The sequence below is a fragment of the Patella vulgata genome, chromosome 7 (assembly GCF_932274485.2).
Source record: "Patella vulgata chromosome 7, xgPatVulg1.2, whole genome shotgun sequence".
In the NCBI taxonomy this organism is placed as follows: domain Eukaryota; kingdom Metazoa; phylum Mollusca; class Gastropoda; family Patellidae; genus Patella; species Patella vulgata.
Window position 1 is genome coordinate 53628591 of NC_065885.2, and position 14690 is coordinate 53643280.

The 14690-nt window shown below is 37.0% G+C and overlaps 1 protein-coding gene across 2 annotated transcripts; it reads left to right on the plus strand.

Annotated features, from left to right (window-relative positions):
* Positions 1 to 1097: 1097 nt before the first annotated feature.
* LOC130010274 (cytochrome P450 2B9-like) lies at positions 1098 to 13058 on the plus strand. 2 transcript variants are annotated; one of them, XM_050558799.2, is made up of 11 exons: positions 1098 to 1169; positions 1692 to 1923; positions 4814 to 4891; positions 5400 to 5498; positions 6367 to 6460; positions 7292 to 7447; positions 8142 to 8353; positions 8549 to 8674; positions 9458 to 9562; positions 10298 to 10438; positions 11634 to 13058. In XM_050558799.2, exons 2-11 carry the CDS (start codon positions 1716 to 1718, stop codon positions 11984 to 11986), a joined length of 1572 nt encoding a protein of 523 aa, XP_050414756.1. In that variant the 5' UTR covers positions 1098 to 1169; positions 1692 to 1715; the 3' UTR covers positions 11987 to 13058. The 2 variants fall into 2 exon arrangements, with proteins under 2 accessions (XP_050414756.1, XP_050414755.1); XM_050558798.2 differs by lacking the exon at positions 1098 to 1169 and having other exon boundaries at positions 1569 to 1923.
* Positions 13059 to 14690: the final 1632 nt, after the last annotated feature.

Consider the following 14690-nt stretch of genomic DNA (forward strand, 5'->3'; position numbering starts at 1 on the left):
TTAAAGTTAGATTGTACCTGACCTAAAATGTGTAGATAAAATAGAAATAAAACTAATGAATGTTAGCTAAAGCTTCTGTTTTTAGACTGTTATCTTGCCCGAGTTTGGTGGGGATGGGGAAAGGGGAGGGGGGTACTTTTTTTATTTAAAACAAACATGTTGGCGCAATTAAGAAGTTTCATGGCTTTCTTTTGGTGGTAATTCAGAGTAATCGTGCATCGAGGGGGATGGGGGGACTCGCTCAATTTCACCTATCAATAAATCGTTGCGCGAGAAGTTAAAGGAGCTAAATCTATAATATTTGGAACCTAAGAATTGACACAAATGGGTCGCAACGCAAATAATTATGTAACATGAATGTAAATAAACTGATTTACATTCAATCGTTTCGGATTTTTATTCTAATTTTAAATCAGTTATGTTCGGCGAAATACGTCAGATGTCTCAATCGAATGGCAATCACTAACGTCTGGTTATTCCAGTCTACACAGGTAGTATTTATCGTGCATGCTCTTCAGATGAGAATATGGCGTGACCGTTTGACATGACTCGTGGAATATGTCTAGCCTCGTTCTTCGAGTCCCCTGTTACAAATGGCGTTGAAACGCATTATGGTACACGATTCGTGTACCAAAGGTAAAATGTTTATTTTGTCTTAAATATTGGATATCAGAAGCCCATCTTTTCCAAGTAAGATAACAACATCAGTGTTGATTTAAATTGACTTAATAATTCGGGTTTTCAATGGATAATATTGAGTTAGAGACTTAGTTACTTTAAATCAGGTTGCTGGGAAGGGATTGCAGTGGTTTCCCCTTGACGTTTTTATGTTCTGGATAGTTCTGCCGCAATAGAGAAATAAATGTTTCGTTATCTGATTTATTGACTGTGTAAATAGTGCAGGGTCAATGGAGTTGTTGGCTGAATGGACGTTTTGTGTCAAAATATTTGCAATCCATTATTTCTATTTCGTCAGTGACAATATTAGTTCTAGATACTCTTTCTATGTACGGTGAATCATGACCTAATTTGATATTAGAGCCTATATATATATGTACATGACCTATAAACATTTCACAATCCTTTATAGATGACAACTCGTACAGTAGAACTTGACAGTCTACGGTCTACATTGTTGCAAAAGAACTGGAAGTCATAACTGCGTAAAGGTGAGTTTTATTTATCTTATATAGTGAAGATCAGGTTGTTACGCAGTGGAATTTCACAGACATGGTGATATGTATCATAATACATTCAATAAACAAGCTTAGAAAGTGCAGGTTGTATTTATTCATATATCTCAGCTCCCATTTGCTATTACCTTAATGATTTTACTTTCGCTTGTCCATACTGATTAAGAGTAACAATATTGGTTTTAAAACTATCATCTCGGCTACCAATGACCAGAGTGATCGGTCAGCTGGCGTTAATTCGATTGTCTAGAGGATTTAAGGTCAGAGTGACAAATCGTCTCAGCCATCAGCGCCAAGTTTCAACGTTAGGATGACCAATCGTCTATATGATCAACGTTTATGTGACGAATCGTCCCTTTGGCCTGGCAAATTGCTGAGGAATAGGAATGGAAATGAAATGTGACGTGGGGTTTAGCGTCTTACTGCTACTGAAGAATGGATACAATAGTTATGTAATAATATTGAATTTTATACAATATGCACTTTTTTCATATCTAGATAACCGAGTTTCCAGTTTCCAAGATGGCAATAATAGACTCCATAAAACATATACTAGAAGAACTAGTTAAATATATACCGGATGTAGTGTATGATTATATACCAGAATCTAAAATTAGTAGATCTATATTGATTGGTGTCGCAACAGGTGCTCTGGCTTATATTATCTTTAAGAAGAGATATCGTTTACCCCCAGGACCCTTTGCTTGGCCCCTGATTGGAAATACAGAAGGTGAGTATTATCAATACTCTGAACACGGCAATACTATATACCGGAAAACCCCGGAAAACACAGGAAAACACCGGAAAACAACCGGAAAACACCATTTTATACTGAATACCGGAAAACACCGGAAAAACACTAAATACCGGAAAACATCCTAAATACCGGAAAACACCCTAAATAGATAACCCGGAGCCTGGTCCTCTGTGTGCGGTTTTGGACCAAGTGAGTGCCGATGAAGGAAGGTCAAGGTCATTACGATGTTCGTTTTACAAATACGCCCCCCCCCACCACCCCACCCCCCCCCAAAAAAAAAAAATTTCCGATTTTTTTTTCGCCAAAATGTTTTTGACGAAAAAAAATTTCTGTCACAAAAAAAAATTCGAATTTTCCCGAAAAATTGGTTTTACAAAAAAACAATCCGTAGAAAATAATTTTACAGAGAAAAATACTGGAAAAAAAATTTTTTTTGAGAGAAATTAGGAGAAGAAATTGTTAAAAAAAATCTGAAAAGAAATTTTTCTTTGACTGTAGGCGATCGCTCGCTTGTATGTTAATGAACTTATTTCATCAGCGCTCACCTGGTCCAAAACCACACACGAGGACCAAACTCCGGGTTACTAAATAGCTACCGGAAAACTTAGAAGAGTAAACTGTGCCCGAGATTTTTTTAGAGAGCGCGCCGCGCCGCGCCGCGCCGCTCCGGGAGGGATCATCGTCAGGGTGGGACGGGGGTGAAATTGTCCAGTCCGTTCCTCAACCCATATTATTTCCACAGTCATTGTCATTAATCACAAATTACGGGATGATATACGAAAATGCAGGTTTACTTTGAAATAGTGCAAATGATACTTTTCCATCTACAATCTTCAGATCAAAGGACGCAGCAGTGCAGCATAATTTGTGCAAAAGAAGACATCTCGAATATCGATCCGGAAAAAACATTTTCTCGGGGACATTTTTTTCCGAATACGCATTCGGTGTAAGTCTTCAGCCATCAGGAAGTAGTTAACATAGTAATGTTTTATTACGATAGTAGTACATAAAACAAATTGGTTGCCTGAGATTCTCGGGGGGAAAGTAGCCCCATCGGCTAGAGTCCTCTAATTCACAAACAAAAACAACAATTGCTTCCTTGAAAATTTATCGATCAACCCTTTTCACAGACGTCCAGCTTACCACTTCCCGTCAATGCAGTAAGATAGATTATGTAGTTTTCTCATGGACAATTGGGCGAAAGTTGGGGTTTTCTCAAGGAAAACTGGTCAACAGGTTGGGGAAAACAGCTCGAAAAGTAATCCAGAAAAAAATCATGTGTGCGGCCCTCGGAATATGATGGAATATGTTGAATATTATTACGGTTCAAGTGATTATATTTGACCATGGAATGAAAGTAAGCTCAGAAACAAGTAGATTTTTAGCCCTTCCAACGAGATGGATAGCTCTTGGAAAGGATAAACACTTTTCAGATTACAGCCTGTCCGAGAATTGCGTGGCATCCATTTCGTTTGGTGATTAGGACACATAGCGGTTAAACCTGGAACTTCAACTCGAACTATTCAGAGATTTATTAACTCGCTTTTGATGATACTTGCTGTTTTATGATGCGATTTTTTGTTACCTAGGGAGGAGTTGGCCTAGTCGTGTCTTCCACTAATTCGTACCACCCTGATGCCAGCGTTACTGGTAAGAACCAGGAGACCGGCGCAACCGGCATATAATGGGGCCCTCCGAGGGCAGTGCTTAATCTAATGAAATACTGAAACACTGAAATCTACTGAAATTTAATGAAAACTAAAATTAAAATACAAAATAAAATATGTTCAATGATGGAGGTAGACTAATTGCGTCTTTTAAAACATTCAAAACATAATAGGCATCAACAAAATTTTAGAGAAAATAAATCGGAATTTTTTTAATTTTTTTTTTTTTGGGGGGGGGGGGGGCTATTTGTAAAACGAACATCGTAATGACCTTGACCTTCCTTCATCGGCGCTCACTTGGTCTAAAACCGCACACAGAGGACCAGGCTCCGGGTTACCTATTTAGGGTGTTTTCCGGTATTTAGGATGTTTTCCGGAATTTAGTGTTTTTCCGGTGTTTTCCGGTATTCAGTATAAAATGGTGTTTTCCGGTGTTTTCCGGTTGTTTTCCGGTGTTTTCCGGTATATAGTATGGCCCCTCTGAACAGTATAAGGGACGTGTTCAGGGATATGAGCGGGGGAGACAATTAACAGCGAATTAATTTTATAAAATCAGAATATCTGAGACAATTTGTGAACCATTAGGTGCATACATGTAAATAATTAGAGTGGATTGAGATTAAAACCACGGCAATGTCCTTCTAGACCACTCCCGTAGTCAGTCGGAGGCAGTGCCCCCCCCCCCCCCCGGCCATTGGGAAAAAAGTTGCCGACCATAGTTCTAAAATACCTACTTGTAATAGACAGCAGTGATCATCATGTAGAGTATTGATTTGGGGACGTTATTATACATTACATGTTATTGGTTATGCTCTGATATCTATCTGCCATATATTTTGTACTGATTTGCCCAATAGTTCATTGTTCACAGTTCGCTAGAGAACGATTTTCTTGGCTGGAAAACACGTTTGTGGTCGTCTAATTTTCAAACTTTTCCGGGGGAGAACCCCGGTACCCCCTTTTTCCGCGGGAGAGACCATCGCCCTAAAATGTTCACTGCCCCTCCGCAGGCGCCTGAGTATAGATCTTAAATATTGGCGTGATAATATGAACGTAATATAACACACTGAAGTCATTACATTTGCTTTTTCTTTAAATGTAAATATTAAAATGGCAAATATGGTGTTCAAAAATTATTATTACATTGATTAAAAACGAATACGAATGTTTAATATTGTATAATAATCTAATTTCAGTATATAGAAAAGGTAACCTGGCAAAGAAATTCCTCAAAATGTCGAAAAAATATGGACCAGCTTTTATGTTTTACATGGGTAAGAGGAATAGATAAACAACTTTTTCATAGTATTCTCTATTTCAGAAACTTATATACGTGTCGATTACATTTAAAATCACGAAAGTTTTGATTAAATATTCATTGATAATGAAAATTTAGGACCATACAAAAATCCAGCTCAACGCAACTCGCATGACCGTTTGAGTAAATAAAAAAGATATGAAAAGTCTGGAATTTGTGTAGAAACAATGCTGCTTCTCTGAGGTCCCAGTAACAAAATGTTGCCATGCCCTCATTTTCAAGCTGCCATGTATCCAACGTGACTCGCCCAGACACTAACAAGAAGACAACTTCAATATTTCACCTTTTAACTACATTTTCTCGACATCCTAATATATTTGATGACACGTTTGTGTGACAAAGCTTTATTTATCGTCCACTTCCATCTAAGTGATATCACAGACATTATTTTAAGACCAATCATTAATACTTCAGTACTGTTTACGATGTCTTATATTAATATGACATGTATATTGACATTTCAGGACCAATACGCTGTCTTATATTAAACCGTATTGATGTTATTAATGAAGCTTTGCTCAACAAGGGAGCTAGCTACTCTGATCGTTTCCCGATTTATTCTAGTAAGTAAACATTTTGTTTTACCTTGGCTGGTGGGGGCGGGAGCGGACGGGGTCTAGTGGTTTAATGCGTGTGCGTGAAACCATAAGGTCTTGGGTCAAGTGGCGTCGGTTCGATTCCCCGCTTGTACGTGACAAGGAGTAGGGTCGCTTGTTCAATCTTGTGTGTTTTCTTCCGGTTCTATGGTTTCCTCCCATAGAAGGAATAGAATTAAACCATCTTGGTCCCGAAATGACCTAGTTTGTTTCAAGTGGACATTACCCCCCCCCACCTCTCTCTCTCTCTCTCTCTCTCTCTCTCTCTCGCTTTATCGCTATCGCTCGCTCTCTCCCTTTTACTTCTTGACAGTCCGGCTAAAGTATTGTCCTCATAGCACATTGCCTGGTGTAAGTTCGTCTTCATTATCCCGGTTTGTACACAGAAGTTGGATATTAAACCCATTTTTTTATTTCACTGAAATTTCTTAAATGCATAATACAGCTTAGCCTGTGAATAGCATTTGACAAGACATCATCACAGAATACACAAGTACACATTTCGATTCAATATGTACTGCGTGTGTGTGGTTAGGACACTGGAATAATCGAGAAGAACCTTCAAGATTTGCCGGACCGGTGAAATCAAATGGAGATTAATGATACGTCAGCACCAATCGGCCTATAAAGCGTGTCTTTATGGATGGTTTCTGCTGGTGATAAGAAAAGTGTGTCTGGTCTAGAGCCCTCTTGTCAAAATTGATAGTGCAAGATCAGATAGCAGTTGGAAATCGAAAAAGAATCCACAAAGACCCAGGGGAAAATCCCCCCAAATTAAACATGTACATTAAGCCCCAATCCATTCACTAATACAGACTTTTATTACTTTTGCCAGATGAAATTCTTTTCGAGGGAGGACAAGATATTATTAACGGTAGATACGGCACTGGATGGAAACTAAGAAGAAAGATAGCAGGTCGTGCTATGAGGTAAATGATATAGGCTAGATAAGTCAGCGGACACAGCATTGTAAAAGATCCCCTCAGAAAGCAACTGTGTCTTGAAAATATAGACATAGACAGCAGATTATCGGAATGAGGGGGGGGGGGTGTAACTCCCGAATGTAAGGTCGCTGAACGCTGAATATCAATAGGATTCGTCATCTTACTATCAAATTCTTCAAAACCAAATCTGAAAAAATATTTTAAAAACTGTACACAGTATCGCGTCAAGAATGTTTTCGGCAAAGGGGCGGTAAATGCAGAACTGTATACAGTCACTATCTCGTTGATGAGCCAGTGAACGGAACGGACGGACGGGCATGGGTGAGACGTATAAAGATTAGCTAGAGGATAACGCCTATGGTGCATTTTTGGTCTAAGCCTACCTACATATGGTGCATCACGTTGAGTTGTTTCGATATTACAATTTATGTTTACCATGTGAGGATATTTAAACGTTATTGTTAGCATTTCTGGTTAATTTAACGTTATTGTTACCAGATGAGGTAAATTTAACGTTATTATTACCATTTCTGGTTAATTGAACGTTATTATTACTATACCAGATAAGGTTGATTTAACTTTATTCTTACCAGACTAAGATAATTTAACGTTATTGTTATCATATCTAGTTACTGTAGCTTATTTATACCATTTCATTTTAATATCATAAGGTATTGCAACCATTTCGGTTTATTTTCTATAAACAATATTTTTTTATTCAGAATTTTTATCTAAATAGGAACTGGAGAACTGACATAGCCTATATTAAACCCCTATATAAACAATCAATGTACAAATAAAAATATACCATTTTAGGTTATTTATGGTTAGTGGAAACTTTAATATAAAGTTAGAAGAAGCTGTATCTAAAACAGTGGAAGCCATGTTAAAAGAGAAAGGGCCTTTTGATCCTAAACCCTATATGTTCTTTACAACTTTAAATATTTTAGGGGGCATGGTCTTCGGCGCAAAGTAAGTATATAACAATTTACTGAATGAAATTAAATTTTCAAAAAAGAACGGAAAGGATCACTTGGCATAATCATATTCCTGAAGCAATGGTTTGAGACACTGTGAGGAGTATGGGCATAATTTACTCACTAAACGGTGAAAAATTATAATTTAAAAAATCAATTTAATTAAATCCTCGACAAGCTAGATTGGTCACATCCTAAAGTCAAAATATGCACAAATGCAATATATAGACAGGTGTTTTTAGGTACAATAAGCCCATCCTATTTTTAGAAATAAAGGATGGGTAGTCTTTTAGAAATAACATAGCAGCATTATTGATTTATATGTCTGAGAATGAGGCGAGAAATTAATAAAATAAAAACTAATGTAAACATGATCGATTTAAATAATGAAATTTTAACAGAGTTATACACGTCACGTCTTCAGTGGACCATATCTTTAGTGTTTTGCAAAAGTAGGATCACAATTGGAATATATCATACGGAATATTCTAATAAAACCACAAATAGACAAAATCTGATTGCTAAATGGATAATACAAGTACAAAGTAGACAGTAAAGACAAGGCAGGTCGTGATCATTAACTTTTTACTCACATTCTTTGAGGCATAATAAAAAAATATAATAACTTCTTCTGTGAAATAAAGTTGAAACACTTTGACTAATTCTTCTGATGTTTTGGCTTTCATAAGGTATGAATATAACGATGAAAATTACTTAGATCTACTCAACAGCTTTGAGGAGATTACCAGAGTTAGTTCAGAGGGAGTATTTCTAGAAAATATGTTCCCACCGGCCAGATGGTTCCCGTCAAAAAGGTTTAAACGTGCTATCCAACTAGTTAAACATTTTTTGGATATTATGAGATCTAATATCGAAAGGATAGAAGGTCAATTTGTACCAGGTATGTAGGTTTTGTAATTTAGTTGCACATATTTTAAATGACAATAATTATATCACTAAACTGTAACACATACTTATGGGAAAAAACAGCTACTGATTTATTTAGGCGACATTTCGAAGAGTATTCTCACAATGTTATCAAACTAATAATTATATCGTTTAGAAATAATTATACTCAGCCATTGGCTCATTTCAGGTAAAATAACCAACTTCACAGAAAGTCTTCTTCAAGCCGAAAGAGAAATGCGAGAAGAAGGCGAAGAGAATATGACCCACTTTAAACATCACCACATAGTGTTGATAGTATTTGACATGTTTTTAGGTATGTAAAGAAATAAATTTATCAATATTGAAGCAGTCTTAATCAAAGTAAATCACTCGTTTCTCTTTCTCCATACTACAGTAATTAATGTCTAACAAGAACTGGCTTGACCTATGGATAAGATTTGGATTGATCAAAAATTAGAAATGAAAATAACAGAGAACTGATAATTAAGTAGTGTAGACAGATTAACCAAAATTAATAAAATTTTAGCTACAGTCAATATTGATGGTAGATGATAGTCATTGCCGATTTTGGGTTATACAATATGAAAGCAGATTTATTTATTGATATGTATTAGATGTTAACATACCTATGACGCAGATCTCAGTGTTGTATTTGAATAGTTCGACCATATAATTATTGTGGGTTACAACAAGGGTCGATCTTGTGTCCACCTCTTTTCATGTTACAAGGCTAGTTATACGACAGCACAATATTAGTAATTATGTTTACCGATAAAACTGTAATATTCAGTTCTTCCCTGTGACTGGGTTTTACCGCGCGATACAGTTTACATGCTAAAAATGTCATAGATGAATTTGAATAAACTAAAATTCAATGATAAAACCAAAGCTTCAGATCGGAAAAAGCTCCACTAAACCTACAAAAAGGTCAAGAATCCCAGATTCATCATGAATTAACCCATGTCATACTTCACAAACTCCAATCAAAAACCACATAGCGAATATATTGTGAACTTTTCATTTACTACCAGCTTCCACAGTTTTCGCTGGAAATTTACAATATAAGATAATGATATAAAAACTGCATGTCTTTCAGCTGGTAATGATACCTCAAGACAAACATTATACTGGGCTTTAATGTATATGGCTGGCCTTCCAGATGTACAGAAGAAAATACAAGATGAAGTGGATTCGGTCGTTGGTAATTAGTATTTATATAATTATGCTATATGTGCTGGACGCCCGACGTTGCAAATTTAAATGAAAATGAACATTTTAAAGTATATGTGGTCACCGGGAGACTTTTATATGATTTGGTGGCTGCTATATTGGAATCAGGGCGAAAATAATGGCGAAGGCCAAGTCATTTTTTATAATTTTATGTTTTTAATGTTGCCTTTTTAATATTCACACTGTCTCTGTTGGAACCCCGTTAGTTCTTTGTATCTATGTATTTTGACATCGCGATCTAATGGTGTACTATTTTGAATTAACCCACCATATCTATCTATACTAATATTTGTGACTGTCGTTTGTCTGTCTGTCTGTCTGTCTGTCTGTCTGTCTGTTTGTCTGTCTGTTCGTGGTTGGCGGCTACACTAGGTCTGCCCCGAGTCTGAAATTTGGGGTATAGGGGTAGCTTGGACCGGGGAGTAACATAGGCCAGGTGGCGTTAGTCTACCACTTCCGGTTTCGGGGTTATGACCCCCGAGCGAAGCCGGGCATTCTTCTAGTATATAATATAGTGTAGTTCCAATAAGGGTTGAGGACATGCGCTTACCATGCTAACGGGATGATAAAACTTGGGGAAGGTAAAGATTAATAGGCTTGATTATACATCTACGGAAGAAAACCTCATTCCGATACTTTTTATTTTGAATCTCAATCCAGTAATCTAGGCGTTAGTTTAAATTTCCAATAAATAAATCTATTACAGGGAATGGTAGATACCCTTCCACATCAGATAGAGAAAATCTCTCTTATACAGATGCTGCATTACATGAAATTATGAGACTAGGAACAGCGGTACCAGTAGGAGTTCCTCACATGACAAGCTGTGATACTACGATAGATAATGGTAGGACTTTAAACTGTTGGATATCTATCCATATATAGAGAGAAATGGGGTTTACTACACTAGGACCTGGAAGAGTTGTTATATAACCCGCGTTCTGAAAGATGTGAGGGATTAGCCAATGAAACGGTCTGTTACGGCGAGTTTTTGGCGTGAGGTGCACGAAACTGTGGGTAAATCACTAGAAACGTCAACGCTGATTGAGCCGCTCATATGACACCAGACGCGACCATCCACTACAACCAGCCAGATCTTCGTGTAGTGTAGGCCATCGAAAGTATAAAAAAACAAAACGAAATATAGATCTGCATTTTAATCAGATTGCTAATTTGCTAAAGTATTGTTTGTGGGATGGTATGTCAATATTCCCACACGATGTCGCAGGTATATAGAGGATATTTGTCGTTTTAGAGTGAATAACATATTTTATTTCATCGAGAAGCAAGAAAACTTATATTTTCACGAATGCGTAGCATGAGTGAAAATATAAACGTTTTCTTGCTTCGAGATGAAATAAAATATGTTATTCACGATAAAACGACAAATGTTCTATTTATTTTATGATTTTACAATCATTTTAGGTAAAAACAACATGGACTACTTTGTCCGCTTTGACAACGCGGGGGGTTAGACCGCTTTACATCTTTATCTGCTTCTGGTGTATGAATACCTTTGAGAATGTAACGATCGACAAGTCGGCGTGTCGGCCATATTGTTTTCATAATTTTGTCACTAAAAAGTGTAACTCCAGAAAAAAAGTATTCCCGGCGGCCAGTGAAATAACAAGTTTTATTTCACTGTTAGCCAGTGGAATAACACTTTTATTTCACTGATAAAACGCGGTATTCCACTACTGATCTTAAAATAATAATCGATCTTTTTGCACAAATTTTGGAGTCGTCTACCTTACAGAATTTGTTAGAGCCGATTGCTATATAGCGATTTAGGTAGCCAGAAAAGTAAAACATTCAAATTTGCTGCATCAAAGGTTTTAATTGGTAGGTTCGTCTTGAGTTGACCGATTATATTCCACGTCTTGTTGGACGTTCCCAATAAAGACACGTGTTTACACCAAGGAAACTGAAACAAGTGAAATATAAACAGCCAGGAAGTGTTAATGAACTGATTCTGTTCCATCATTTACTCTGTTTATTAAAATATTTCATCCAATAAGAATTGTATTTATTAATCAATGCAGGTAAATATGAGGTTCCTAAGGATACCATGGTTTTCATCAATCACTGGGGAATTCAGAATGATCCAGATAATTGGGAAGAAGTGGACAAGTTTAAACCAGAAAGATTTTTAGATAGTGATGGAAAAATGGCACCAAAACCCGAAAACTGGCTCCCATTTAGTGCTGGTAGAAGAGTTTGCCTTGGAGAACCAATGGCTAAACCAGAACTGCATTTAATTCTAGCAGGTTTTTGTCAGAGATTGGTCATAGAACCAGAACCAGGAAAGACAATGAATTTGGAACCCATGGACAATGGACTTGTAATTAGCCCCCATCCATACAAGATCGTAGTTAAGCCACGAATCAACCCTTAAACTTATATTTGTTTTTCAAAAATATTTGCTTGTGTTTACATATATTTGTAAAAAAAAATAAGATGATGATTTTAAAAAAAAAAAACAAACGCACCGAAGGAGCAAACCAAAATTACCCATTTCACTGAACTTAAAAGACTTGGGGTTTTTTTCAACCAGAACATTTGAGTTTTTCTTAACCATGAGTGCAGGTAGCAGGTAGATCACACACAGATCAAACAAACTAGACCACAACAAGGCAACAAGCGATGCCAACGAAACAAATCACAGACATTGTAAGCACGGTATGGAGTCACTTTCCAGAATACCTAAATTATAATGTCTGATAATATTGTTAAACGTTGAACGACTGGCTCTTAGAAATGGGGGGGGGGGCAATGGTTTAATGCGTGCGCTTTAGATTATAAGGTCTGTCGTTGGGTCAAGTGGCGTGGTTTCAATTCGCGCCGCTTGTACGTGACAAAGGATTGGGTCGCCTGCCCAATCTCGTGATTTTTCCCCGGGACCACCCACTACTAAAGACTCCTATTAATCAAATAAAATTAAAGCATATGTTAGTTTGTGTCGAGTGGACGTTAAACTCTCTCTCTCTCTCTCTCTCTCTCTCTCTCTCCCAGAAATGAATATATATGCCGTTAGCTCTTACTAATGAAAGCATGTCATTAACTAGTAGAAATCATATTTTTTTTGTATGTAATAAATTAGTGTTTTATACTTTTCAAAATTTACATCGTCTGTGATACTTATTGTTTGTTATGTCTCTTTTTTTACAGCAGCCTTTATGTATATTCTAACTGTATGGGAACATCTGGTTCCATTTAATTGTATAAAATACTGTCAATAATTATATAAAGGGGGACATCTCACTGTGCCCCCTGCTATTGTTCTCATGGGGGGATTAATCAAGCAAGGGGATTATCGAATACAATGGTGTTAAAAGTATAGTCTGTTTTTTTAAACTACTAGTCTTAAACTAATTAACAACTTTATTCACAATAAATTTCATAAAAGTAACAACAAATACATGTATCAAACATAAATCATAACCCTACTAAATGTGATATGGCGTCAGTATATTCAATCGCACTTTTTACTCCATTTAACAGTTTGATTTTTAGATCATTAATAGATTCTTCTACTCTTTTATATTTTCGTCTTTTAGGGGGCAATCGTCCCCCGTTATCCAACTGAACTATTGTATTTTCAGTAAAAGTCTGCTGGTGCTATTGGGTTTTGTATTTTTTACTCTGTACTTATACCCTAAATTAACTAAATTTTGACCTCCTTGAGAATTAGGAATTAACCCTATGCGAACTTGAGCCATTTTAAAAGATATAATGTAATTGGGGGTGACAACTATCCTTATATAATGATAGTGAGTTTCTAATCATATATTTGATTGATTTATGAGTACTGTCTGAATGAAAAGTAGGTGAATAATATTTAAGATACTCGTTAACCGATGACACGTGAACTTAACTTATATATTTTAATCATTAAAATAATTAAATTTTAACTTGGTGAACAGTACTAATAAGGATACAGTCTATAATCCTTTGTCTACTTAAATTTTCACACCACTACCCTATAACACCAGTTGATTGGGGGGCACAGTGAGATTAAACCATATAAAGAAATGTTGTTAATTACTGAACATACACATCTGTTTTATGATTGATACAACCGATTACTTTCCAGGATTTTTTTACATGCACACGGGCCCCAAGTTAACCGCCTCATCTGAAACACTGCTCAGAAATTAACAGCTCGTAAATTCGGCGCTTGTTATCATAATTCAACGGTCAGCATTAAAGTGGTCTACAGTACAAAACATGTGCGTTTGGATGATTCACCACTCAGGAAACTGGACGGTTAAGCTAATAATAATGATCACCTTTCATAATTAAGTGGACCGCATAATCTTAAACACTGCTGGGGAATTAAACAGTCGTAAATCGGGCGCTGGCTATCAGATTTAACCGGTCAGCTTTCACGTGCCCAGGAGTCGCGGTGGCTAAGTGAGTAAGACGCTGGCTCGCTAGTCCAGAGGTCGCGGGTTCTACCCCGGTGTTCGCCGAGAAAGTTCATCCAAATTTTCCAGCGTGGTTCCCCCTTGTCAGTGGTGCAGGACGGAGGGCCTAACAAACAGCTGTCTATTCGTTCTGATGAGACGAAAAACCGAGGTCCCGTGTACACATTGGCATGCACGTAAAAAATCCCTTGGCAGTTGGAATTCGATATTATTAGGCCGTAGCGGCGCTGTCTGGGCAAAATTTCCCTAATAGCACAGTGTATGGCGTATGCCCGTCTTCATTTGCCCAGTTGAACGTTAAACCCCATTTCATTTAATTTAAGGTGCCCAACAGTGCAAACTATGTACGTTTGGGGGATTCTAAACGACCAATAAGGAAATCAGCGCTAAATATACGCACAATTAAATAATATTTTAATAATCGCATTCGCATAGGATCTATAGCAGAGCGATGCAGGACTTTTGAACCCGTGGGTAGGTAGGCGACCCCTCCCACACCCCCTTCCCATTTTAATAAATGAATATCATTGTTTTCGTCACTGTGACAGGACACATTTACTATCATTTAAACAGCAGATAAGCGAAGCAAGGCGATTCTATATTCCGGTCTGTTTGGGAGGATGGAAATTTCCACACGCAGGGTTACGTAATCTTAACAGATGGATGTGTCCT